Here is a 26,201-nt window from a genome sequence, read left to right as displayed (position 1 = left end):
GGGTCTGAGGTGTGCCTGTAGTGGGAGAGGTGGGAACGTGCATGCAAGCACGAAAGCAAGCAATTAGTGTGAGAAGGATGTGAGGATCTTCTACATGGTAGAATGAAAGAAGGAGATAATATGATGGGGGAAAAAATGAAGCAAAAGGGATGCTGCACTGCTGTAGGAGTGAAAAGAGAAAACAAGCAAAGCTCCAAAGCTTCCTAGTGACTAAAAAATATCTTCTTCTATATTTTACCCTAAAATAGATACTTTGTTTGGTTCTTGGGTTTTGGGGGTTTCGTTGAGTTTTGTTTTGGAGTTCTTTTGTTGCCTTTTTTTTTTTCTTTCCTGGAAATAGACTCCTCACCAATCCTAATGAAGCTTTTTCTTCATCACTACTGGTTCCACTCTGAAAATTCAGTGATCCTGCAGGTCAGTCACAGGCACAAATTTTGCTAGGTAAGGCTGCACCATCTAGTCCAAGTGTCAGCCAACATGTGGTTGTCATCTACACCCTCATTTGGAAATGAGACTTGGACACACTACAGCAAGACTCATTCTTCTTTTGGGGACATTGCTCCTATTTGCAAACACAGAAAAAGAAGGGTAGGACTTGCCACAGTTGTCACCCCCTGAATTAAAAACACAACAACTGCAACCCAGTTAAGGACTATCTGTAAGGATAACTGGGAGCCATGTGATGCCCACTACCCATCACAGAGAGGTTGTGGAGTCTCCTTCTCTGGAGACACTCAAAACTCACCTGGATGCTTTCCTGTGTGACCCACTCTAGGTGATCCTGCCCTGGCAGGGGGGTTGGACTGGATGAGCTTTCAAGGTCCCTTCCAACTCCTAATGCTCTGTGATTCTGTGATCAATACCTAGAGGGTTTTTATTCCAAAATGGAATATAATCCACACAAACACATCAGGGAATTTTGCTTCCAGAAACCATGAACAACTTTAAGGCAGGATGCTGAAAGTGAATGGGGGTTAGATAAAGTCTCTCAGGGTTACATTCATCAGTACATTTATCTGGCTCTTCCTCATGCAGGAGAGCACAACTCCCAAACATGATGTTTGCTAGTCCCTCATGCTAACCACATTTTGGACAGCTGTATTTTTATTGTGGCTAGCCCAGCTCCCCTTTTTTTTCCCACTAGATGGCACAATTTATGCTATTTTCTCATTTTCTAGACAATGTCTTTTACTGATACAAACAAAGTCTATTTCAAAATGAAAGTTTCCTAATAAAAAGAGCAAATAGCAGACTGCCTGAATTCCAGAAGGCTCTCACTACCCTCATAAATGAAATACAGAACACATATTTGACTCAACTCACACACTTTGTGCATATATTTGAATTCTCCCTTCAAATATTGTCCCCAGTTCAATTATTCCATTCATTGGCTCTTACTGAGAACTTGTCATTTGTTTATCCAGGACTTCCATTGCCTTCCTAGCAAATGTCTTTAAAATGAGTCACAGAATCACAGAATGGTAGGGGTTGGAAGGGACATCGACTCCAACCCCGCTGCCAGAGCAGGGTTCACCCAGGGCAGGTCACACAGGAACACATCCAGATGGGTCTTGAGAGTCTCCAGAGAAGGAGACTCCACAACCTCTCTGGGCAGCCTGCTCCAGGGTTCCAGCACTCTCACAACAAAGAAGTTTCTCCTCTTGGGTTCCAATTTGTGTCCATTGAGCCTTGTCCTATCGCAGGACATGACTGCAAAGAGCCTGGCACCTTCTTGCCTCCCACCCCTCAGATATTTGTAACCATTGATCAGATTCCTTCTCAGACTTCTCCAGGCTAACATTCCCAGGGCTCTCAGCCTTTCCTCATCACACAGATGTTCCAGGCCCTTCAGCATCCTCACAACCTCCCTTGGACTCTCTTCAGTATATCCCTGTCCCTCTTGAACTGGGGAGCCCAGAACTGGACACAATAGTTTAGATGTAGTTTCACCAGGGCAGAGTAGAGGGAGAAGAGAACCTCCTTTGACCTGCTGGCCAGTGAATCAGGCCAGGCTTCCATTTGCTCTACAGCTCCTGGAGAAACCAGCCAACACAACAGACAATCACACATCAAAATGAAATTGCAAAAGAGCAAAGACTTTCCTATACTATGCTTGAGATGATGGGACAGAAACTCAGAGTGAAGCCAGGCTGTTGGTATTGCACTAGGCAGTCTTAAAAGAGAAACAGGCAGAGAACTATCTTGATACAGTCAGGCTTAGATCTGGAAAGGAGTATGACAAGATGAGTTTGCTGATGCAGAATGAAGAGAGCCTTAGCAGAGACAGTGCTAAAATTCTGAAGAAAAGGGAAAAGGAAATGGCCTCAGGTTGCAGCAGGAGAGGTTTAGGTTGGAGATTACAGAATCACAGAATGCTAGGGGTTGGAAAGGACCTCCAGCAAGCATCGTGTCCAACCCCCTTGCCAAAATGGGATCACTCAGGAACAGTCCAGGTTGGCTTTCAAAGTCTCCAGAGAAGGAGATTCCACAACCTCTCTGTGTAGCCTGTTAAAAGAAACTTCTTCACTGAAGAAGCTCAAACACTGGCACAGGCTGCCCAGGGAGGTGGTGGAATCCCCATCGCTGGAGGCATTTCAAAGAGGCAGAGATGTCATCCTGAGGGACATGGTTTAGGAACAGAGTTGGATTGGATGATGTAAAGGTCATTTCTAACCAAAATTATTCTAAGAAATCAAGCAGTTCAGTTTCCAAAAGTCTCAGGCAGTCAAAGAAAAACTCCAGATGTGATAAACTGTGTCAATGCCTTGGTTTTGCTGCCAACCTGCAGCTGAAGTCATGGCAGCCCCACATTTGCTGCATCAACAACTGTCCTTCCTTTAGCGCCAGCTTTCCAACAAGGGTCATGGAATCACAGAATTGTCAGGGCTGGAAGGGACTTAAGGATCACCCAGTTCCGACCCCCCTGCCATGGGCAGGGACACCTCACACTACAGCAGGTTGCTCACAGCCACATCCAGCCTGGCTGCAAAAACCTCCAGGGATGGGGCCTCAACCACCTCCCTGGACAACCTGTGCCAGTCTCTCACCACCCTCATGGGGAAGAACTTCTTCCTAACATCCAATCTGAATCTCCCCATTTCTAGTTTTGCTCCATCCCCTCCAGTCCTATCACTCCCTGACAGCCTCAAAAGTCCCTCCCCAGCTTTCTTGGAGCCCCCTTCAGACACTGGAAGGCCACAAGAAGCCTTCTCCTCTCCAAACTGAGCAGCCCCATTCTTGATTGCTCTGTAGCAGTACTAGGAAAGTTTTCTTCCATTATTATAAAGTTTTATATAAAACACGTCTCAGTGCACTGGCCCACAAAAAAGAGGTTGTTAGAGGGCTTGCTGCCACCTCAAACCCTGAGACTGAGAACCCTCTTCTTATTCATCTATTCGTTCATGTTTAATTCATAGCCAGACAATTGCCATCATTATGCAGCCTTAACCAAACTCAGAGGCACCAACGTGATCATAGACCTACTCTTGTCAGCAGTTCATCCATTTCTGTCACCAGGGTATCCAGATTTTCTTGTGCTAGCTGAAGAAGCCTCTCTGGTGCTGGCTGAGGTGAAAGCAAATGCTGTTAGGGAAGAGAGAAGGGAGAGTGAGAATCTGTGTTTAATGGATCTCGGTGCTTCCAGATATTGTAGAGGAGAAGAATCAAAACATTTCCTTCTCATTACAGTGTACAGCTCCCTTTTGTCATTGACTCTTGTCACATCCATCCAAGATACTTTTCTCAGGGATCTTGACAGCTTTACATAGTTCAGTGGAGAACCTATCAGCACAGCAGGGAATGCACAGTGCAATAAACCAGAGAATTGCTTTATGGACCACCAGCACCAGCACCATTTTATGTGTACATGGCACCACCTTGTCTGGGCCTGCAGTATATTTTCTTACATATATGTAAATAAATCACTGCTGCAAGACTGATTTATTAAAAGAAGTCAAAAAAAGGAACTTTTTACCAGCCAAAATAAATTTGAAGTCAGTCATTCTTGGATTTGTCTTCTTCCCTGAACCTGCACAGGGCTGTGAGCTTGAACAGATCCCAGTACAGCTGATTATTCATCTCTGTGAACACTGGGAGCATACCTTTAATTCCTGGGTCATGTTCTCAAACCCATGCAGCGTTTTGTATGGAGCAGGCAGTGGACCACTAAAGTTAACACTCAGGATCATCTGGTTTAGGCGATCCAGGTCATTGAGAAGGAGTCCTGTGCATTCATCATCACAAGCTGTGAGGGGGATAACAGCAGAGCTGATTTATTCCCACTGAATGATTAAGGTACATGCTCCAGTTAGAGATTTTATGGCACACATACAATCCTGTGAGAGGTAACACCAATTTCAATCCATTTCCCCCCAAAGCATTTTGAGAGTCTGAATTCCTATTGGCTCAAACTGGATGAGGCACTTGGTGCCATGGGCTAGTTGATGAGTTAGGGTTGGGTGCTCAGTTGGACTTGATGCTCTTGGAGGTCTCTTCCAACCTGGTTGATTCTGTGATTCTGTACTGTGCAGTGCTACCTGGCCTGAAGGGACAAGGCAATGGGTTTTGATGGCCCTTGATGGCTCTCAGTGACTTCCTTTCTGGAGCTATTGGCCAGGACTGTTCCTGGCAGGTGGTTTACCAGTGGAAAGAGGTAAGTTCTGCAGAGGTGGAATTCCTTCTTTCCTAACCTACTGCAACTTTACCTCACACTACAGCAGGTTGCTCACAGCCACATCCAACCTGGCCTTAAAAACCTCCAGGGATGAGGCTTCCACCACCTCCCTGGGCAACCTGTGCCAGTGTCTCACCACCCTCAGGGTGAAGAACTTCCTGATATGTAATCTAAATCTCCCCTCCTCTAGCTTGGATCCATCCCCCCCAGTCCTATCACTACCCAACACAATGTCTTCCTCCTGTTGAGTTACTCTCTAACACAGTTTTGCTTCAATACATTCATTGGTATCAAGACTCAGAGGACTGTGTTATAGAATCACAGAATGGATTGAGTTGGAAGGGACCTTACAGATCTCCAGTTCCAAACCCTCAGCCATGGGCAGGGACACCTTCCACTACACCAGCTTGCTCAAGGCCTCATCCAGCCTGGTCTTAAACACTTCCAGGGTGAGGTGTCCACAACTTCTCTGGACAACCCATTCCAGTGTCTCCTAGTTTAGTACTGTAAGTAGGTAATTTCTGCTCTCAAGGCAACCATGCAATCTCTGAGATGAGGTCAGTGATTCTTTAGCACTAATTTCCTGCTGCCTCACAATAAAGCCTTAAACTGTTAGGGTCATTCATCTGTTCTCTGTTACCCCATTTTGGTACTGGTGTCACACCAAATATTAAGCAAGCCCTCCTATGACCCCCTCAAACAGAACCCCAGAATGGAGCTGGAGTTTGCATGATGAATGCTTCCAAAATCTAGGAACATTCAGATCCCAATGGGTGTCTAAAATGGCAGTAAAATGTGTTTACTTCTGGGTTTTGTTATTTGGAAAGCCTGAGCTGCTGGTTCTGACATGTACCAGACCTAGTTAGGTTTTGAGAGTGTTTGAGCTGGGTGAAAGACATTGGAGGGTGCTCTAAACTCAACAGGAGCTCATGTATCATTAAAAAAAAAAAAAGGAGAACAACTGATCAGCTTCTAGGCCAACAAGAGGTGCACATCCCTTACTGAGATGGCTTTGGATATAAGGAACTTGAAAGATCTTCTAGTTCCAAACTCTGCCATGGGCAGGGACACTTCCCACTAGACCAGGTACCTCAGAGCCTCATCCAGCCTGGTCTTAAATACTACCAGGGATGTGGTGTCCACAACTTCTTTGGTCAACCTGTTCCCTTGACTCACCAGAATCTTCTCCTAATGTCCAGTCTAAATCCACCCTGCCATAGTTTAAATCCTCTGTCATGCAGACACAGAAGCAGTTGCCCACCACAGAGATAAGTTTAATTGTTAAGCGTGCAAAGTAAAGGCTCAAAACCTGTGTTAAACTCAGAAGATAGCAGAAGGCTATGTTCAAGGCTCCAGAGACCTGGTGCTGCATGCAGTATCTCTGCTTTCAGCTCACTGTGTGATGAGAACTTCCCAGATCCTGCTGAATTAAGGACAGTGTAGGAGCTAGGAGATTCTTTTCACAGATCCTTCAAGATCTGCCTCTAAAGGGGACAGCAGCTCTGCTTAGCTCTGAATTTGGAAGGGCATGAAGCTACTCCCTAGTTTAGAGGGAAAACCTTTACTCTGCCAGGACCAGGAGCCAGGAGCTCCCTTGATCTCAAGGGTGCAGCACATTGTGGCAGCTGGGGAAAATTCCCTCTCATTGCAAGCACCATTAGAGTACAATAAAGAAGCGTCCAAGAGCTACTATTAAAGAAATCTGATGATGTAATTTTCTCCTTTGACCAGCATCAAATATTTAAATTCCTACAGATCTAAGTTTGTTGACTGCAGCACAGCTGAAGGTGTTCTATTTGTTTTTTTTTTTTTTCCTAAAAGACTGAGAAAAATTCCTAACAATGAAATCCCTATTGGATCTCTCTATGTCATGAACACACAATCACAGAATCACAGAATGGTAGAGGTTGGAAGGGACCTCAAAATCTCATTGAGTCCAACCCCCCTGCAGGATCACCTAGGAAAACATCCAGGCAGGTTTGGAAAGTCTCCAGAGCAGGAGACTCCACAACCTCTCTGGGCAGCCTGCTCCAGGCCTCCAGCACCCTCACAGGGACAAAGTTTTCCCTCCTGTTCCTGTGGCACCTCCTCTGCTCCAGCTTGCTCCCAGTGCCCCTTGGACATCCCTGAGCAGAGCCTGGCTCCAGCCTGCACATCTTTGTCCCCAGCAATGAGGGCAGCCCTCAGGCTCCTCTGCTCCAAGCTCCAAGCCCCAGAGCTCCCTCAGCCTGGCCTCACAGGAGATGTTCCACTGCCTGCAGCAGCTCTGTGGCTCTGGGATGGACTCTCTCAAGCAGTTCCCTGAGGTCCTTCTTGACCTGAGGGGCCCAGAACTGGACACAATATTCCAGATGTGGCCTCACCAAGGCAGAGTAGAGGGGCAGGAGAACCTCTCTTGACCTACTCACCACAGCCCTTCTAATGGTGATGCCTTTGGCCTTCTTGGCCACCAGGGCACATTGCTGGCTCACGGCTATCCTGTTGTCCACCAGCACTCCCAGGTCCTTTTCCCCAGAGCTGCTTAGCCCCCAACCTGTACTGGTACCTGATCACTCCTGTTAATCTCACACAGCATAACCACATCAAATGCTTTTGCATTTACATTTTTGCTTGACCTCAAGGACCATTTGATGAAAGGTTGTGCAGCCCCAAAATATTGTAGCCAGATTTTTCTGAAGTCCCCTGTGCAGTTATGACTGAAAACATTCAAAAAGTGAGTTCTGCCTTGCCATATGTTTAACAATAAAACCTTGAAGTTCTCACCAGGATTGTTTTTTCCTTCCCTAAGCACTGCAGAGCAGCAAGCACAGTTATTGTTCCCAGAACACTGCAATCTAAAGTTCTTCACTTCATGTACTACAAAGTCCACAGCCAAAGTGAAGTGGAATGTCACAAGGTACAACAAAAACACACAAAAGAATAACTAATGTAAGAAAATGAGTCATTGCCACAGGCTTGATCCAAAACCCCTTGGAGCTCCTTGTTTCCACTTCAGCTTGCTAAGATCAGAGGTCTTTGGGAAGGATGAGGAGGGAAGAGTTTTGACTTCTTTATGCATTTTCGGTATGTGTGAGTGCAATGAGCAAAGAAATGTTAATGAGCTCAGTCTGGCTGAGCATGCAGGGCCAGAGGAAGGGAGGAAAGGCTGCTCCTGTTCCTCACACAACTCAGCTGTGTTCTGGTTTGGAGCAGGTTTAACTGAGAAAAGAGGAAACACATCCTCAGTACTCCAGTGATTAGAGAGCAGTCAGCAACATCCAGTGGACAGCATTCAGAGAATCATGGAGTGGAGAGCATTGGAAAGCACCTCTGAAGATCACAAAGTCATAGCATCACAGAGCTGTCAGGGCTGGAAGGGATCTCAAGGCTCAGCCAGTTCCAACCCCCCTGCCATGGGCAGGGACACCTCACACTACAGCAGGTTGCTCACAGCCACCTCCAGCCTGGCTGCAAAAACCTCCAGGGATGAGGCTTCCACCACCTCCCTGGGCAACCTGTGCCAGTATCTCACCACTCTCAAGGTGAGGAATTCCTTCCTAACATCCAATCTGAATCTACCCATTTCTAGTTTTGCTCCATTTCCCCCCAGTCCTATCACTCCCTGACACCCTCAAAAGTCCCTCCTCAGCTTTCTTGGAGCCACTTTTAGATACTGGAAGGCCACAAGAAGGTCTCCTCAGAGCCTTCTCCTCTCCAGACTGCACAACCCCAACTCTCTCAGGCTGTCTCCAGAGCAGAGCAGCTCCAGTCCTCTGCTCATCCTCATGGCCCTTCTCTGGACACCTTCCAGCACCTCCAGACCTTTCCTGTAACAGAGGCTCCAGAACTGGACACAGAGCTCCAGGTGGGGTCTCAGCAGAGAGGAGTAGAGGGGGAGAATCACCTCCCTGCCCCTGCTGGCCACACTTCTCTAGCAGGTCGAGGGAGGTGTTTCTCCCTCTCTACTATGCTCTGGTGACAGCCCAGATCAGAGTCCAAGCCCTGCTGCTAGAGAAGGATCACTCAGAATAAATCACACAGTAACACAGCCAAGAAGGTTTGGAATGCCTCCAGAGAAGGAGACTCCACAGCCTCTCTGGGCAGCCTGCTCCAGGGCTCTGTCACCCACAAAGGGAAGAATTTTTTTCCTTATGTTTGTGTGGAACCTCCTGTGTTCCAGTTTGTGTCCACTGCCCCTTGTCCAGCCAGAGGACATTACTGAGAGGAGGCAGTGTCCATCCTGACACAAATACAGAATAAGCATTGGGATTTCTTTATTTTTTTTTATCACAGTAAAAATGAGTGCTGCATAAGGGGGCATCAACAATTTGTAGTTACAAATAAAATTAAATCTGTCTAAGCACTGGAGAAGATTTGGGAGAGCTTTGGACACCTGGAATACTGTGTCCAGCTCTGGGGCCCCCAACACCAGAAGGACATGGAACTGTTGGAGGGGGTCCAGAGGAGGCTACGATGATGATCAGCAGGCTGGAGAATCTCTGCTCTGGGGACAGCCTGGAGATATGAAGGCTCTGGGTGGACTTTGGAACAGCATTTCAGTATCACAGAATCACAGAATCAATAAGGTTGGAAATGACCTCAAGGATCATCAAGTCCAACCTGTCACCCAAGCCCTCATGACTACTAAACCATGGCACCAAGTGCCATGTCCAACCCCCTCTTGAACACCTCCAGGGATGGTGACTCCACCACCTCCCTGGGCAGCACATTCCAACGGCTCACAACTCTCTCCACGAAGAACTTTCTCCTCACCTCCAGCCTAAACCTCCCCTGGCACAACTTGAGACTGTGTCCTCTTGTTCTGGTGCTGGTTGCCTGGGAGAAGAGACCAAACCCCTCCTGGCTACAACCTCTCTTCAAGGCAGTTGTAGACAGCAATGAGGTCTCCCCTGAGCCTCCTCTTCTCCAGGCTAAACACCCCCAGCTCCCTCAGCCTCTCCTCGTAGGGCTTGTGTCTGAAAGGAAGGCTGGGGAGGGACTGTTCAGAAGGGCCTGTGGGGATAGGAGAAGAGGCAATGGTTTGAAATTGGAGCAGGGCAGATTTTAGTTGGATGTCAGGAGGAAGCTCTGCACAGTGAGGGTAGTGAGACACTGGAACAAATTGCCCAGGGATGTGGTTGAGGCCTCATCCCTGGAGACATTCAAGGTCAAACGATGTGGCCCTGAGCAACCTCACCTAGATGGAGGTGTCCCTGCTGACTGCAGGGGTTTGGACAAGATGACCTATGAGGGTCCTTTCCAACCTGATGCATTCTGTGATTCTGTGATATGTGACAGCTTACAGAAGTGTTGGCAACATCATTCAAAGGTAGTTTGCAGTCACCACTAATTTTCTTACTGGCTCCTGAAATGAGAAGTGAGCCTAAGATGTGGATTACTTGAAGGAAGTCTTCACCAGCAGAGTACTATCAGTATCTGTAAGTGACAATCTAGATGGTTACTTTAACTGGGGAAATAATCACAGAATCATAGAATACATCTGGTCGGAAGAGACCTCCAAGCTCATCCAGGCCAACCTTCAACCCAGCTTAGGGTCAATCCAAAACCATGTCCCTAAGCACCAGGTCCATGCTGCTTAAACACCTCCAGGGATGGTGAATCCAGCACTGCCCTGGGCAGAACATTCCAATGTTTGAGAACCCTCTCTGTGGAGAAATATTCCCATCCTGAACCTCCCCTGAGCCTCCCCTGTTGCAGCTTGGAACCATTTCCTCTGCTCCTGTCCCTTGCCACCAAGGAGCAGAGGCTGCTCCCTCCTCACTCCACCTCACTCCAACCTCCCTTCAGGGAGCTGCAGAGAGCAATGAGGTCTCCCTCAGCCTCCTCTTCTCCAGCCTGAACTCCCCCAGCTCCCTCAGCCCTCCTCTAGCCCAGGGGCTCCAGGCCCTTCTCCAGCCTCACTGCCCTGCTCTGCACAGGCTCCAGCTCCTCAATGTCCTTCCTGCAGTGAGAGCCCAGAGCTGAACACAGCACTCGAGGTGTGGCCTCCCCAGTGCTGAGCACAGGGGGAGGGTCACCTCCTGTCCCTGCTGCCCACCCTGGTTCTAACACAAAATCCAGTTATTCACCAGACTAATGCATAACATTTCCAATGTTTATGCATAACCATTCAGACTCTTGTATTACTCACCAAAAAAATCTCCTTCATGGATATCATTTTCCATTCCCTAATGGTGTCCTGGGGACAAAGCCATTGTTCTTTTCTAAGAGTGCAATGGGGACTGAATTCTGCCTGTGCCATTCACCAGGAATTAGCTTGCTGGTGTTATTTAGCACTAAACAAATGCTTCAATTTTGTTCAGTGGCTTTTAAAAAACATCTTCTCCTTCCCTTCTACCTGCATCTTGTTGAACCACAGCCACTATAATACAGCACTGAAAAGTGGCATGCACTAAGCAATGAAAAATGACATGTTTTGAAAAAAAAAAAAAATAGGAGGAATCTGTAAACCAGGTCTTCAGCTACACCGGAAATAAATCATTTGACTGAACATGCACTGCCCTCCATTCCTCCCTCTTTTCACTCTGTATTTGCACTCTGAAATCTTTAGCATGCCTGTGGTAAGAGATGTGTTAAAATAGAAATGTTATATCTAAACAATAATTTGATTGTGAAATAGTACACACTGTGGGTAAAATACCTCTGTAAATGGATTTAAATATCCATCATTTAGCTTTCAGGACATGCTTCATGGTGGCCTTTTACAGACTTGGGGGTGCTGCTGGATGAGAAGCTCACCAGGAGCCAGCAGTGAGCACTTGCAGCCCAGAGAGCCAAGCAGAGCCTGGGCTGCATCAGGAGAAGTGTGGCCAGCAGGGCCAGGGAGGGGATTCTCCCCCTCTGCTCTGCTCTGCTGAGACCACACCTGGAGCTCTGTGTCCAGTTATGGAGCCTCTATTACAGGAAGGATCTGGAGGTGCTGGAAGGTGTCCAGAGAAGGGCCATGAGGATGAGCAGAGGGCTGGAGCTGCTCTGCTCTGGAGACAGCCTGAGAGAGTTGGGGTTGTGCAGTCTGGAGAGGAGAAGGCTCTGAGGAGACCTTCTTGTGGCCTTCCAGTATCTGAAGGGGGCTCTAAGAAAGCTGGGGAGGGACTTTTTAGGGTGTCAGAGAGTGACAGGACTGGGGGGAATGGAACAGTACTAGAAGTGGGGAGATTCAGATTGGATGTTAGGAAGAAGTTCTTCCCCATGAGGGTGGTGAGAGACTGGCACAGGTTGCCCAGGGAGGTGGTGGAAGCTTCATCCCTGGAGGCTTTTAAGGCCAGGCTGGATGTGGCTGTGAGCAACTTGCTGTAGTGTGAGGTGTCCCTGCCCATGGCAGGGGGGTTGGAACTATGATTCCATGATCCTATGAAATTCATTATTTACATGGTTGGCCTTAGTGAAATATTCAGAATCAGTTTTCTCTTTCCTAAATGATAACTATAATATATTCCATAGGTTGACCAGGGAGTTAGTGGAGTCACCATCCCTGGAGGTGTTCAAGAAATGTGTGGACATGGCACTGTGGGATATGGTTTAGTGTCCATGGTGGTGTTGTGTTGATGGTTGGTCTCAGGGGAGGTCTTTTCCAACTGAAACAGTTTTATGATTCAATGATTTTTCAAGCATGGGTGACTGTATTTGTATGCATTTCCTTTAAGCAAGACCATTTTGCCACCTAACTAGGAGTTCTTCACACTGCTGACAGGTGAAATGCAATTGCAACATTTGCAATCAGAAAGTCATAGAATAGAAGTGGTTGGAAGGAATCTGTGGAGATCATTGAGTCCCACCCTGCTGCTAAAGCAGGATTACCTAGGGCAGGTCACACAGGAATGCTTTCAGGTGGGATTTGAAAGTCTCCAGAGAAGGAGACTCCACAACCTCTCTGGGCAGCCTGCTCCAGGGCTTCAGCACCCTCACAGGAAAGAAGTTCTCCTTAAGTTCAAGTGAAACCTCTTGTGTTCTAGTTTGTGCCCACTACCCCTTGTCCTGTCACTGGGCACTGCTGAAAAGAGCCCAGCCTTATCCTCACGACCTCCACCCTTTATATATTTATAAGCCTTTGTAAGATCCCCTCTCAGTCTTGTCTTTCCAGGCTAAACAAGCCCAGGTCTCTCACCCTCCCCTCACAAGAGATGCTCCAGTCCTCTGATGAATGGGAGTCTGCAAAGGAGCCAAAGCAGACAGATGCACACAGCTCATCTGAGAGAATGAATGCAAGCAGCACTCTGGATAAAGCATTCATTCTCTGTACATTGAGTACTTTATTCCTGTTATTAGCAGCATTAAGGTTTTGTCTCAACTGAAGCTATCTAGAAGGGAATCTGTGTCCTGAAATTGTGCCAGGAGAGTTTTAAGTTACAGATGAGAAACAATTTCTTTGCTGCAAGAGTGGTCAGGGATGGGAATAGGCTGCCCAGGGACATGGTGGAGATGTTCAAGAAATGTGTGGACGTGGCTGTTTGGGACAGGGTTCTACTTAAAATTGGACAATGATGGCCTCAAGAGAAAAAAAAATAAATCTCAATAAAAATTAGTTTCAGCTCAGGGTGGGGGGGGATGGAGAAGAGGAAATTGCCTTATGTGAGTCAGGATTTACTATGTGTTCTGGAAGGGTTTTGCTACCTGAATTGTTTTGCTAACAACATCATGGGAAATGAGATTTTGGGCTCAAAACAAACACCATCCAATTGCATGAAAAAAGTTCCAACCAGTAATTAAGGACAAGATACACTGAAGGTAGGGTAGAGATACCAATACTGTAGGCTGTTTTCTGATTTAAACACAGGAGGTTCTTTTTTTCCTGGGTATATTCAACTGTCATTCCTTATGTCTTTAAAATTCCAGTGGGTGGTTGACTGAGCCAACAGGACCAAGGAAACCTTGGGGAAAAACTTTGTGTGACTTGTGGCACAGAGCATAGCAATTTCTGGGTAAACATTTAGGATAGCACTGAAAAATTCACTAAGAGCAAATATTGTCACAATAGCAGTGACAACCTTTAGCAAACCCAGAGACTTCAAAAAGCCACAGAAAGAAATCCTTCAAGCTTTGTTGTCAGCTTTCAGGGAGCATATTAAAATGGATTGAGAGTTTTCCTACCATCGCATGGCTTGTGAAGAAAGTTGACCAGAATGCCAAAGTAGGAAGAAACCTTGCAGCTGCTGCTTACTACTGGGGCTGCTTAGTCTGGAAAAGAGAAAACTGAGAGGAGATCTTATTAATGTTTACAAATATCTGAGGGGTGGGTGTTAAGAAGAAGGAGCCAGGCTCTTTGCAGTGGTGTCCTGAAATAGGACAAGGGGCAATGGACACAGACTGAAACACAGAGGGTTCCACCTCAACAACAGGGAAAACTTCCTTGGTGTGAGGGTGCTGGAGCACTGGAGCAGGCTGCCCAGAGAGGCTGTGGGTTGTAGTGGCTTGAGCTAGTCCCTAGCTTAGACACTTGTTGTAATTAGGAAAATTCCAGAGACATTTGAGTAAAAGAGAAACAATGAAAGGACTGGATACAGAATAATAACAGATAGGTTAATATAATTCCATTGGTGCATTGAAAACCTTGTATCTTGCAGCACTGTTTGTATGTTCCCTTTGCCTGCTGGCTCTTTTCTGCTCTGCTTTGCTTTTGGACTGTGCTATCCTCCCTCTGGCCTTGGGCTTCTCTATTTTGGATTTCTTCTAAGGTACAGTGTGGGGCTGAGAGGGAGTGTGTGTGTTTGTATAGCCCTTCTGGGGCCCTTTTGTCCCCAAGAGGGGACAAAGAGCTGAATCAAAGGTACAGGGGGCTCCTGTGCTGTTGTATGGTATCTATATATCTATGTATCTATACATCTATGTATCTCTCTCTATATATATCTATTACACACACATACACATAAGCATATATATACACATATACACTTATATACATCTATGTGTTTTATAGATATAGAAATACATATATATGTGTGGTTGTGTGCAAATACACTGTGTACATGTTTATTGCCCTTTATGCTGTTACACTTAGGGTTTTTTGCAAATACAATTCCATTTTTGCTTCCAAGTTATGAGTGTTGTGACATTTGCTCCCTGGGGCAGATTTCCAAAAAAAAAAAGAAAAAAGTTACTGGGGGGGATCTAATTCAACCCCTAACAGCACCTGGATGTGTTCCTTTGTCACCTGCCCTGGGTGATCCTGCTCTGGCAGGGGGGTTGGACTGGATGATCTCCAGAGGTCCTTTCCAACACCCACTCTTCTATGTTTCTATGAACTATTTTCAAAGAAGCCCACATGCCCAACTGATTCACAAAGCAGGGCTGAATCTCTGACCCCTGAGCAGCTCAAGCCCCAAGGCCCCAGGAGGAGGTTAGTGTACGTACAGATGCACCTGGTGCCCTCCCGTGCATGCCGATGCTCACAGCCAGCACACTTCCACCCTGTGAATCCAGGCTTGCACCTGCACTGTCCAGTCCCAGGGTCACAGGGCACAGGCAGGGAACCGTGTGGGTCACACTCACATTCCTGGCAGGAGCCTCCTGGGTTGTGTGGGTTTCCTGTGTAGCCAGGAGAACACCTAAACAACGCAAAGACAAAAGCAGGTTGGGTTCCCTGAGACCCACAATGTACATAGTTTGCACCACAATGAGCACAAAACCAACACAAAGACTCATTCATGAACCAGAGGAAAAATACTGGGGGCTTTATGAGACTCAGCAAGCATTTGCAGAGGGAGAAATGTTGCAAACTGTCCAATAAACAATAACTTTTAATGAGGACATGGAGCGTTCTAGATGGAAGGATTATGCAAAAGTGATTCCACACCCTAACAGTTTTCAGTTAAACTTCTGTTATACAATGACAAAATATTTCCACATCACCAAGGTTTGATCTGCAGATCCTTTTTTCCCCACTAGCCACTTGCAAGTGAAATCCTACAGCAGACAAGAGCTAATTGCAATCATCTTAGTCCCACAGCTTTGCTACGGATAGAACAACTGCTGATGTTCAGGTTCAGTTTGAGCCCCTCACTCCAAGAAGGACATTGAAGGGCTGGAACATCCAGAGAAGGGCAATGAAGCTGGGGAAGGGTGTGGAGAACAGGGCTGGTGAGGAGCAGCTGAGGGACCTTGGGTTGTTTAGCCTGCTGAAGAGGCTGAAGGGAGACCTTATTGCTCTCTACAATTCCCTGACAGGAGGTTGGAGCCAGGCGGGGGTTGTCTCTTCTCCCTAGTGTCAGCTGATAGGACAAAAAATAGCCTCGAGATGCAGCAAAGGAGGTTTAGGTCAGAGATGAGGATAAATTTCTTTGCTGCAAGAGTGGTCAGGGATTGGAATAGGCTGCCCAGGGAGGTGGTGGAGTCCCCATCCCTGGAAGTGTTGAAAAAATGTGTAGACAGGGCACTTGGGGACATGGTTTAATGGCCATGGTGGTCCTAGGGTGTTGGTTGGCCTTGATGCTCTTAGAGGTCATTTCCAAGCAAAACAACACTATGAGTCTGTGATTAATTTTCAGTTTGACCATCAGTATGCTTATCTGTAAGTGCCCTTCTCAGCTGGTGCCCATGAGGACACAGGAGTCACTAAAACAAAGGCTATGTGTGGCATCAGCACACACTATAAGCGTGGTATCTAAATGCAGATAAATTCCATATTTCTCAGTTTATCTTCTAGGATCCAGGGGATGAAATCTCCTCACAAATCAGAAAGAAAGAGTAGGACACTATCTGTGATATAAATAACACAGAATATTCATTTACAATGGGTGTCCACACAAATTGCCTATGGTGACTGAGTTTTAATAACACATAAGGAGAAAATAACTCATCTGGAGGTCTGTATTTAAACATTTGTAAATGTATCTTTCTAGGATCAAAGGACAGTTTTGGGCTCCCCAGTTTACGAGGGACAGGGACCTGCTGGAGAGGGTCCAGTGGAGGGCTATGAGAATGATTAGGGGACTGGAGCACTGCCTGGTGAGGAGAGACTGAGGGACCTGGGGCTGTTTAGTCTGGAAAAGAGAAGACTGAGAGGGGATTTAATAAATGTTTATAAATATCTGAGGGCTGGGGGTCAGGAGGGAGGGGACAGGCTCTGCACACTTGCTCCCTGTGATAGGACAAGGAGCAATGGATGTAAGCTGCAGCACAGGAGTTCCACCTCAACACAAGGGAGAACTTCTTTACTGTAAGGGTCCCAGAGCACTGGAACAGGCTGCCCAGAGGGGCTGTGGAGTCTCCTTCTCTGGAGACTTTCAAGGCCCATCTGGATGTGTTCCTGTGTGACCTGAGCTAGATTGTATGGCCCTGCTCTGTCAGGGGGGTTGGACTGTATGATTTCTTTGGGTCCCTTCCAACCCCTGACATCCTGTGATCCTGTGACATTTCTCTCCTTTATATCTTGCCCATCTTCCACTGCCCCTCACCCTCCTTTTCCCACAGCTCCTACCTCTCACAGTACTGTCCTTCATAGCCAGGAGGGCAGGCGGTGCACCGGTAATCGCCAGGTCCTTCCGCAACGCAGGAGGGGCTGAAACTGAAACAAAGGCAAATGAGAAACTTTTCCCACTCTGTTGCATCGTTTCGTTCCAGCCAGCTCTGCAGAAAGCTCCACCTCTAGTGTAAATGTGCAACGTGCTCTTGTGGCCAAGAAGGCTAATGGTGTCCTGGGGTGCATTCAGAAGAGTGTGGCCAGAAGGTCTAGGGAGGTTCTCCTCCCCCTCTACTCTGCCCTGGTGAGGCCAGGCTTGGAATATTGCATCCAGTTCTGGGCTCCCCAGTTCAGGAGGGACAGGGATCTGCTGGAGAGAGTCCAAGGGAGGGGTACAAGGATGCTGAAGAGCACTGCCTGGGGAGAAGAGGCTGAGAGCCCTGGGGCTGTTCAGTCTGGAGAGGAGAAGACTGAGAGGGATCTGATCAATGTCTATCAATAGCTGAGGGGTGGGGGTCAAGAGGGAGGGGACAGGCTCTGCTCAGCTGCACCCTGGGATAGGACAAGGGACAATGGATATAAACTACAGCACAGGAGGTTCCACCTCAACATGAGGAGGAACTGTACTGTAAGGGTCCCAGAGCACTGGAGCAGGCTGCCCAGAGAGGTTGTGGAGTCTCCTTCTCTGGAAACTTTTCATCCCCGTCTGGATGTGTTCCTGTGTGACCTGTGCTGGATTCTATGATCCTGCTCTGGCAGGGGGATTGGACTCGAAGATCTCCAGAGGTCCCTTCCAACCCCTAACACCCTGTGATCTGTGCTCCTGTGATCTGGCAGCATTTTCACATCTGGTCATAAACACCCAGGAGAGATCCCTTCCCTCTGAGTATGAATTCTGTGAATGTCTTCCTGCAGTGCTGGCACAACTTGGAAGGGCAGAATCAAGGACAGTGGAGTCAACATGGTCATGATGTAGGCTTGCGTGATTGAGTGGTGCTGTCACTCCAGCAGAATCAACAAGGGTGGAGTCAACATGCCCAGGCATGGCATTCCCAGTGATCAAGAAATGTTAGGAATGGGAAGGATGTGAAATGAGAGATTAAGAAACTGAGTGAACAAACAGTCTGATTTAATTTTAGTTTGAATTAAAGGAGGTAAGATGTAAAGAGTTTACTCAAAGGTAAGGCATAAAGAGGAAGAAAGGAACCAAAGTCATTGGCACTTGGAATCTTCCAAAAGGGCATCAGCAATTGATCTTCTCAGCATGTACTGAAGAGAAAGGACTGACCTACAGAGGAGAAAAATCCTCAAAGCTACCTTCTTCATCATTAAGGAAGGGTTGTACTTGATTATAGAAGACACCAGGTTATCTTTACTAAGCCATGGCATAGATAGGTAACTTGTGGCTGCAGCTTGTACCTATGGGAACTGAACAAAGCAGCAAGTTCCTCGAACAGTCTGTGGTGTTGTTGGATCATTTGCATATCAAATGTGGGCACAGACAGCTAAACCAAGAAAAAGGGTAGGCAGGGCAAAGAAACACAGCCAAACCTTAAAATGGTGCAACACTGTAAAACCTTTCAGCTTTCTGTGGAAGAATCACAGAATGGTAGGGGTTGGAAGGGACCTTTTGAGATCACAGAGTCCAACTCTCCTGCCAAGGCAGGGGTCACCCAGAAAAGGTCACAGAGGAACAAGTCTAGGAGGGTTTTGAATGTCTCCGGAGATGGAGACTTCACCACCTCGATGGGCAGCCTGCTCCAATGCTCTGCCACCTTTGAATTAAAGAAGTTCCTCCTCATGTTTGGATGGAACTTCCTGTGTTCAAGTTTGTGCCCTTTACCCCTTGTTCTGTCACTGCACCACTGAAAAAAGCCTGTCCCCATCCTCCTGACAGCCACCCTTGAAGTATTGATCAGCATTGACATGATCTCCCTCACTCTTCTCTCTTCCAGAACAAACAGCCCCCGTTCTCTGTCTTTCCTCACAGGGCAGAAGTTCCAGTACCCCCTCATCAGAACCAGAAAAGCACAGAGGTGGTCAGCAGTGAGCTCAGAGCTCCTTCATGGTGCAGTACAGTCAGCATCCTTCTCTAATTTGCTTAGAATGCATTAAATCAATAGTGCTTGAATGAGTACAGAAAATTATACTTTTGCAAAGAAATGTAAACAAATTGATCTATTACTCACAAAGTCATTAGTCAACACATTCTCAGCTCTATAAAAATAGATCCACACCCCTAGGAACAACTGATTTTCACTATCCTTTTTCTTTTTTTTTCCCCACCTCATCATCTTTGAAGCAGGCTGCTGACTGCAGTGGAGCACCAGCCCAGCATTTAAAACCTGAGTGGAGTTCTGTAAAATGTCATAAATTGAAATAACTGTGTTGTACCTCCTCAAAATATTGTCATGACATACTAAGATCATGAGAGACCCCATCTACATACTGCCTCCTACTACAGTTCTGGGGCCCACAGCACAAGAAGGACCTGGAGCTGCTGGAGAAGGTCCAGGGGAGGCAATAAAGATGATCAGAGGGCTGGAGAACCTCTGCTATGGGGACAGGCTGAGAGAGTTGGGACTGTTCAGCTTGGAGAAGAGAAGGCTCTGGGGGGACCTTAGAGCAGCCTTCCAGTACCTGAAGGGGCTCCAGGAGAGCTGGGGAGGGACTTTTGACAAGGTCTGGGAGTGACAGGATGAGGGACAATGGCTTTGAGCTGGGAGAGAGGGAGAATGAGGAAGAAATTCTTTATAGTGAGGGTGGTGAGACACTGGAATATGTTACTGGGGAGGAATAACAACATGCATCAGTACAGGTTAGGAACTGCCCTGCTGGAAAGCAGCTCCATGGGGAAAGACGTTGGAGCACTCATGGACAGCAAGTTCTGCATGGGACAGCAATGTGCCCTTGTGGCCAAGTGGGCCAGTGGGATCCTGGGCTGAAGCAAGAAAAGTGTGGCCAGCAGGGCTAGGGAAGTTCTTCTACCTCTCTGCTCTGCCCTGGTGAGACCACACCTGGAATGCTGTGTCCAGTTTGGGGCTCCCCAGTTCCAGAGAGACAGAGACCTGCTGGAGAGAATCCAGTGGAGAGCCACAAGGATGATTGGGGACTTGAGCATCTCCCTGAGAAGAGAGACTGAGAGCCCTGGGACTGTTTAGTGTGGAGAAGAGAAGGGTGAGAGGGATCTGATCAATGTCTATCAATAGCTGAGGGTTGGGAGTCAAGTGGAGGGGGCCAGGCTCTTGTGGGTGGTTCACAGTGATAAGACAAGGAACAACAGATTCAAGTTTGAACATAGAAGATTTCATCTCAACATGAGGAGAAACTTCTTTACAATGAGGGTGACAGAGCCCTGGAGCAGGCTGCCCAGGGGAGTTGTGGAGTCTCCTTCTCTGGAGACTTTCAAACCCCACCTGGATGCATTCCTGTGCAGACTACCCTGAGTGATGCTGCTCTGGCAAGGGGGTTGGACTTGATGATCTCTTGAGGTCCCTTCCAACCTCTAATACACTGTGATACTGTGATACTGATGCTTGAGAAAGGGATTCCCTCCTTCAGAATAAACCTGGGACCACCCCAAAAGGAAAAAATGAAGAGAAGGAAGAAAAAAAAGTCCTGAACCTCTCAGAAACGGCATCTGAAACACTCACTACAAGAACCTAAAGGTCAGTTGAAGCTCAGGAAAATGGTTTAACGAACACTTCCAGGTTTTCAAGAGCTCAATCATGAAACACAAAGCTTTTCAGAGCATCACTGTGGTATGATTCCAAATGTCATTAAGAGCTTCTCAGCAAAACAACAAACAAATTTCAAGTGCTAAAGTATCATCTGCTGGGAACACACACGGAGACATCGTGGCAAGGCTCATTAGCATAAAGCAACCAATAAAATTTATGATGCAATAACTATATTGCTTTTAAATTATTCTGTCTTTCACAAATTGCCTCAAACTCATGTAACATTAAATAAGGAATCAATAAATTCCACAGTGGAGCAAGAAAGGCACTGGAACACATTTATACCAACCTAATATATGAGTGCAAGAGTTTTTAACAGCTCCCTCGTGGCTGTATTGTACTTGAGCTGTGCTCTGGCTTCATCTGTGAGAATACCTCTCTAACACACATTCCTTATCTGTTGAGCATTGCCTTTTCTAGCACTTATTAATTTATTCATCACAAATTAGCACGGGAGCAATCTCTGGCTTTTAAAGGAAGATCAATTAGCACAAGCAGAACTCCTTTTTTAGCCTCCATGAAGTAGCTCTCTTGTAGCCATCTGAAAAGGGACATGGTGAGCCCAAAATAAAATTCTTGCTTGCTGGAAAGGTAATTCTGCATGATGAGTTTGCTTACTTGTTACCAGGGATGGGCATTGGGCAGGCACAAGGCTGACAGTCACTCGGAGAGCCTTGGACAACACCATAAAATCCCAGCGCACACCTCTCGCAGTGGTGACCTGCTGTATTGTGCTGGCAGTTCTGCAGAGGAAAGGAAGGAGACAGGCTGAAAGCTGTATCTGACAGTCAGAAGAAAACAGAAAACATTTTGTTCCAGCCTCAGGGATTCAAAGTTCTTTCAGTTCATAATTTTCCCCTCCCTGGTACGATGTGCAGTGGGACTCACTTGTGTGAAGCATCTGTGAAATGCCTGCTGAGTTGTATAGAGGTTTGCAGGGAGGATGAATGAATGAAGGTCTGTAGCTAGTCAGTGGCATCCTGCAGAATTCCTTATCCCATCCCTCCTTCCTTCCACCCTTTGTTCCAGTCATTGAAGCAGGAGAAATATTCAGTTGGAATTCAGTCTCAGTGACTACAGTGAGTGCCTGATACAGCTCAGGTCGTGTGTGTTGATGCCTGGGAGAGCAGTGCTGGGTTTGGTGCAGCACACATGCTGCATTGCTGCTTGAGTCTGCAGCTTCCCAGTGTTCCTTTCTACACAGCCAGCAAACTCAGGGGAGAAAAGGCACTGCACAGACTGAACTCCAGAAACTCAGCAGGGAAAACTCCAAACTTAGATAGTTTGCCATTGTGACCCCTCATGAACATTGACTCTTAAGCCATTTAAGCAAAATTGTCCTCTTTTATTTTTTTTTTTTTAGCTCAGTGACACAACTTAGAAATTTTCCATGGAGATTAAGCGTGTAAGATCAGAAATGTCATACCTGGCAAATGGACGTTTCAGGGTCACACATTGTGCTGTGCCCATGGCATTGACACACAACACAGGTGCCTAAGGACTGAGCAGGTGTCCTTCCTGCAGCTGGGGATGGAAGCCTATAAAATCCTGGAGAGCATGACTGCAATAAAAGAAAACATCATTACAGAGGGGCCTGGGTGTGGGGAGCACTGCAAATTCATCTTCCCAACCACTAGCTTTTACAAGTTGTGAAAAGAAGCTGCCAGGCTTCCAGCTGTGTCACAAACCATGCACAGGACTTTACAGATAACAAGAGCCAGCCCTAATTGGAAACACTCCTGAAAAATCCCTGGAGCACTCCACTGGCACCAAGCTTTTCACATTACAGCTTGAGAGACCTTTCCTTCAGATGCAAAACACCTCACTGCTCTCACTCTGCCTCCAGCATCATTCCAGGTTTGCTTTTAGTTTGCACCAGTACAGATTGGGGGCTGACCTGATGGAAAGCAGCTCCACGGAGAAGGACCTTGCAGTCTGGGTGGACAGGAAGTTCTCCATGGGACAGCAATGTGCCCGTGTGGCCAAGAAGCCAAATGGTCTCCTGGGGTGCATTAAGAAGAGTGTGGCCAGCAGGTCAAAGGAGGTTCTCCTCCCACTCTGTCCTACCCTGTCCTAGTGAGAGCACATCTGGAGTATTGTGTCCATTTCTTGGCTCTCCAGTTCAAGAGGGACAGGGAACTGCAGGAGAGTCCAACAGGGGGAAGCACAAAGATGCTGAGGTGACCTTACAATGAGAGGCAGAGAGACCTAGGGCTGTTCAGTCTGGAGAAGAGGAGGCTGAGAGGGGATCTGATCTGGGTGGCTGTTGAGAAGAAAGGGGGGAGGCTCTTTTCAATGGTGTCCTGTGATAGGATGAAGGGCAGTTGATATGAACTGGAACCCAGGAAGTTCTACCTCAACAGGAGGAGCAAATTCTTTGGTGTGAGGGTGCTGGAGCCCTGGGGCCAGCTTCCCAGAGAGGCTGTAGAGTCTCCTTCCCTGGAGACTTTCAAGACCCATCTGGATGTGTTCCTGTGTGACCTGCCCTGGGTGACCCTGCTTTGACAGGGGGGCTTGGACTGGATGATCTCTGGAGGTCTCTTCCAACTCCTACCATTCTATGACTCAAAATACATCTTTTTTTGGGATGGACTCTGGAGTACAAATGTGATGATTCTGTTTCCTTTGCCCACGGGGAATTTTTTAGGTTTGCCAAGCTACTATCTGCCTACAAACTGCCTGACAGATAACAAGCAAAAGCCCAATGATAATAATCAAGGAAATGGCTGCATGGCTGCATTATTGATAGCTACATAGTTTAAAAACCATTAAAGTATCAGTTATCAAATAAAGGTTTTCTACATGTCAAGACTGTCATCCCAAAATCAAGCTCATCTGTCACCAAGTCTCCTCTACCTGCGCTTGGCAATAAAAATCCTGACAGCAACCCCAAAATTGTGAGCCAAGCTGACACATGCAAAATCAAAGACCTGATCTTTGGTTCAGGCTTATTGTGTAAGTCTATGCAGGTGTCTACATGGCTCCCAGACAGCACACAGTGCAAAGAGGACCATTTTGAGAGTTTAGACTATTGGGGAATGTGCACAGTGAATTATAGAATGGCTCAGGTTGGCAGGGACCTCACAGATCATCTATTTCCACTTCCCCACCTCTCAATTAGATTCAGTTGCTCAAGGCCTCATCCAGCCTGGTCTTAAACACCTCCAGGGAAGAGGCATCCACAACCTGCCTGGGCAACCTGTTCCAGTGTTTTACCACCCTCATACTGAAGAACTTCTTCCTCAGCTCCAGTCTAACCCTGCTCTGCCTCAGCTTCAAACCATTCCCCCTTGGCCTGTCCCTAGACACCCTTATGCAAAGTCCCTCTGCAGCCTTCCTGCAGGATCCCTTCAGGTACTGGAACCACCTGTCCCATGCATATATTCCACCACCCAGTGGTGCTAGCAGCCTGTGAAGGCTGCCTGAGGAGGTCATTTCCTACTGTTGGCCACAATTTCTGCTTTTTTTATTTGAGAGAAGAGAAGCAGTGCACTTTTCACACAGCAATAAAATGGATGCAGAATAAACCCAAAGAGGCTTTGAAGAAACTTTTTTTGTGATCAAAAGCAGGATTCTTCAGTCAAACACTAGCTGGCATGTTAGATTCTACTCATATAACACCTCTCTGACAGTTGCCAAAACCTCCAGGAGTCTAAGTTATGGGAAAAGCATAAACACAATTATTTTTTTCCTAGAAAATAATCTAACTCACTCCTGCTTTTCCCTTTTTATTTTGACTTAGCCTACATTAAGATCCCTGAAGCATAGAAAGAGCCTAACTGCATTTTCATGCTTTCTGGAGAATTCCAATTTAGATAAACAATCTCAAATGAAAATAATTTTGTTTCGTACCACAGTTTCTCATTTTCAGGGTTTTTTTTCCCCTCCCTCTTCATTCCCACAGGAGTCAAAGTCCAAACATGATACAAAACACAGCCTCACAAGTTCTGAGTGGCTTTAGGAGGTGGATGAAAATATATGGTACATCCTCAAACAAATCTAATCCCTGACTGTTTTCTGATGTGCTCTTGACACTCTTCTCATTTGTTCTGATCTAAGTATCTCTGAGATGAAATGGGACACAGACAAAGAGATGAAGCAGATTCCATTTTTCATTACTAGTTTGGAAGTTTCATTACTAGTCTCAGAAGTAGCCATTAGGGAAACTCTTAGCATTGCTTTTCTCAGCCTGCTGCTGGAAAGAAAAAAAGGATCTAAATGTAATTTCTAGTAAAAACTGCTGTGCACATAGCTCTCACAATGCAGTTCCAGGATAAACCATGAAACAGATACATATCACACAATCTGAGAATGGTTTGGGTTGGAAGGGACCTTCAAGATCAGCCAGTTCCAACCCCCTGCCATGGGCAGGGACACTTCCCACCAGCCCAGGCTGCTCAAGGCCTCATCCAGCCTGGCCTTGAACACTTCCAGAGAGGGGACATCCACAGCCTCCCTGGGCAACCTGTTCCAGTGTCTCACCACCCTCACTGTCAAGAATTTTTTCCTCATCTCCAGTTTCAATCTCCCCTCTTCCAACTCAAAGCCGTTGCCCCTTGTCCTGTCCCTCCCAGCCCTTGTAAGAAGTCCCTCTCCATCCCAGGACAGTCCCTATCCTATTAGTATTTTCTGGAAAAAAAATGCCAGGGCATCTGAGCCTTTTTTTTCTCCCACTTAAACAAAACAAACCTTCAGAGAACACACCACAACCTTCCCTGAGCACACTAAAAATAAACCAGGCTATGAGCGTGTGAAGATCACCCAATTAAGCACCAAGTATGAAGGTTGCAACTGAGCCATTTATTGCAGCCCCTGGTGGGTGTGAATTAAAATAATGTTCTAATTACATTATCATATATTTTCCATTGAAAATGCAATTTGTGACAGTCATTTAAAAGGAAAAAAAAATAGTCTGTACTCCTGAGCAGATGCTGGAGCCCATTGATGTCTCCTGGGTGTATTTACACCCACTGAGGTGGATGGTTGTACCAAACCAGTGTGCAAAGAGAATGACTTCACTGACTTCCTGGCACACGTTTCCTGGGAGCCCACAGCTCCTCTGGCCTCATCTGCTGCATGACCCAACCCTGTTTAACAGCTGAAGGGAGCAAAGTGCTCACAAATAACAGGGAACCTTTCCCTTCATTTACTCACTCCAAATTTTCTTTCCCAACTATGCTGAGGGAACCCTTTACAAGACCCCCACATCCTGGGGTGCATTCAGAGTGTGTCCAGTAGATCAAGGGAGGTTCTCCTCCCCCTCTACTCTGTCCTGGTGAGACCTCACCTGGAATATTCCATCCAGTTTTGGGCTCCCCAGTTCAAGAGGGACAGGGATCTGCTGGAGAGAGTCCAAGGGAGGGGTACAAAGATGTTGAAGGGACTGCAGCACTGC

At 46.8% G+C, this 26,201-nt stretch overlaps 1 protein-coding gene across 1 annotated transcript in view; it reads right to left on the bottom strand.

Annotated features, from left to right (window-relative positions):
- The window catches only part of LAMA2 (laminin subunit alpha 2), a 500,110-nt gene that overhangs the window by 124,151 nt on the left and 349,758 nt on the right, over positions 1 to 26,201 (bottom strand). Inside the window, exons 29-34 of the mRNA XM_054393014.1 lie at positions 22,233 to 22,367; positions 21,425 to 21,549; positions 17,085 to 17,171; positions 15,020 to 15,213; positions 4,101 to 4,243; positions 3,484 to 3,582 (exon numbers count right to left, since the gene is read on the bottom strand). Coding sequence (XP_054248989.1) covers positions 3,484 to 3,582; positions 4,101 to 4,243; positions 15,020 to 15,213; positions 17,085 to 17,171; positions 21,425 to 21,549; positions 22,233 to 22,367 — 783 coding nt within the window. The remainder of the gene's footprint in view (positions 1 to 3,483; positions 3,583 to 4,100; positions 4,244 to 15,019; positions 15,214 to 17,084; positions 17,172 to 21,424; positions 21,550 to 22,232; positions 22,368 to 26,201) is intronic.

This window comes from Indicator indicator, chromosome 27, assembly GCF_027791375.1.
Source record: "Indicator indicator isolate 239-I01 chromosome 27, UM_Iind_1.1, whole genome shotgun sequence".
NCBI lineage: Eukaryota > Metazoa > Chordata > Aves > Piciformes > Indicatoridae > Indicator > Indicator indicator.
This window is presented reverse-complemented; position numbering and strand designations above follow the sequence as displayed.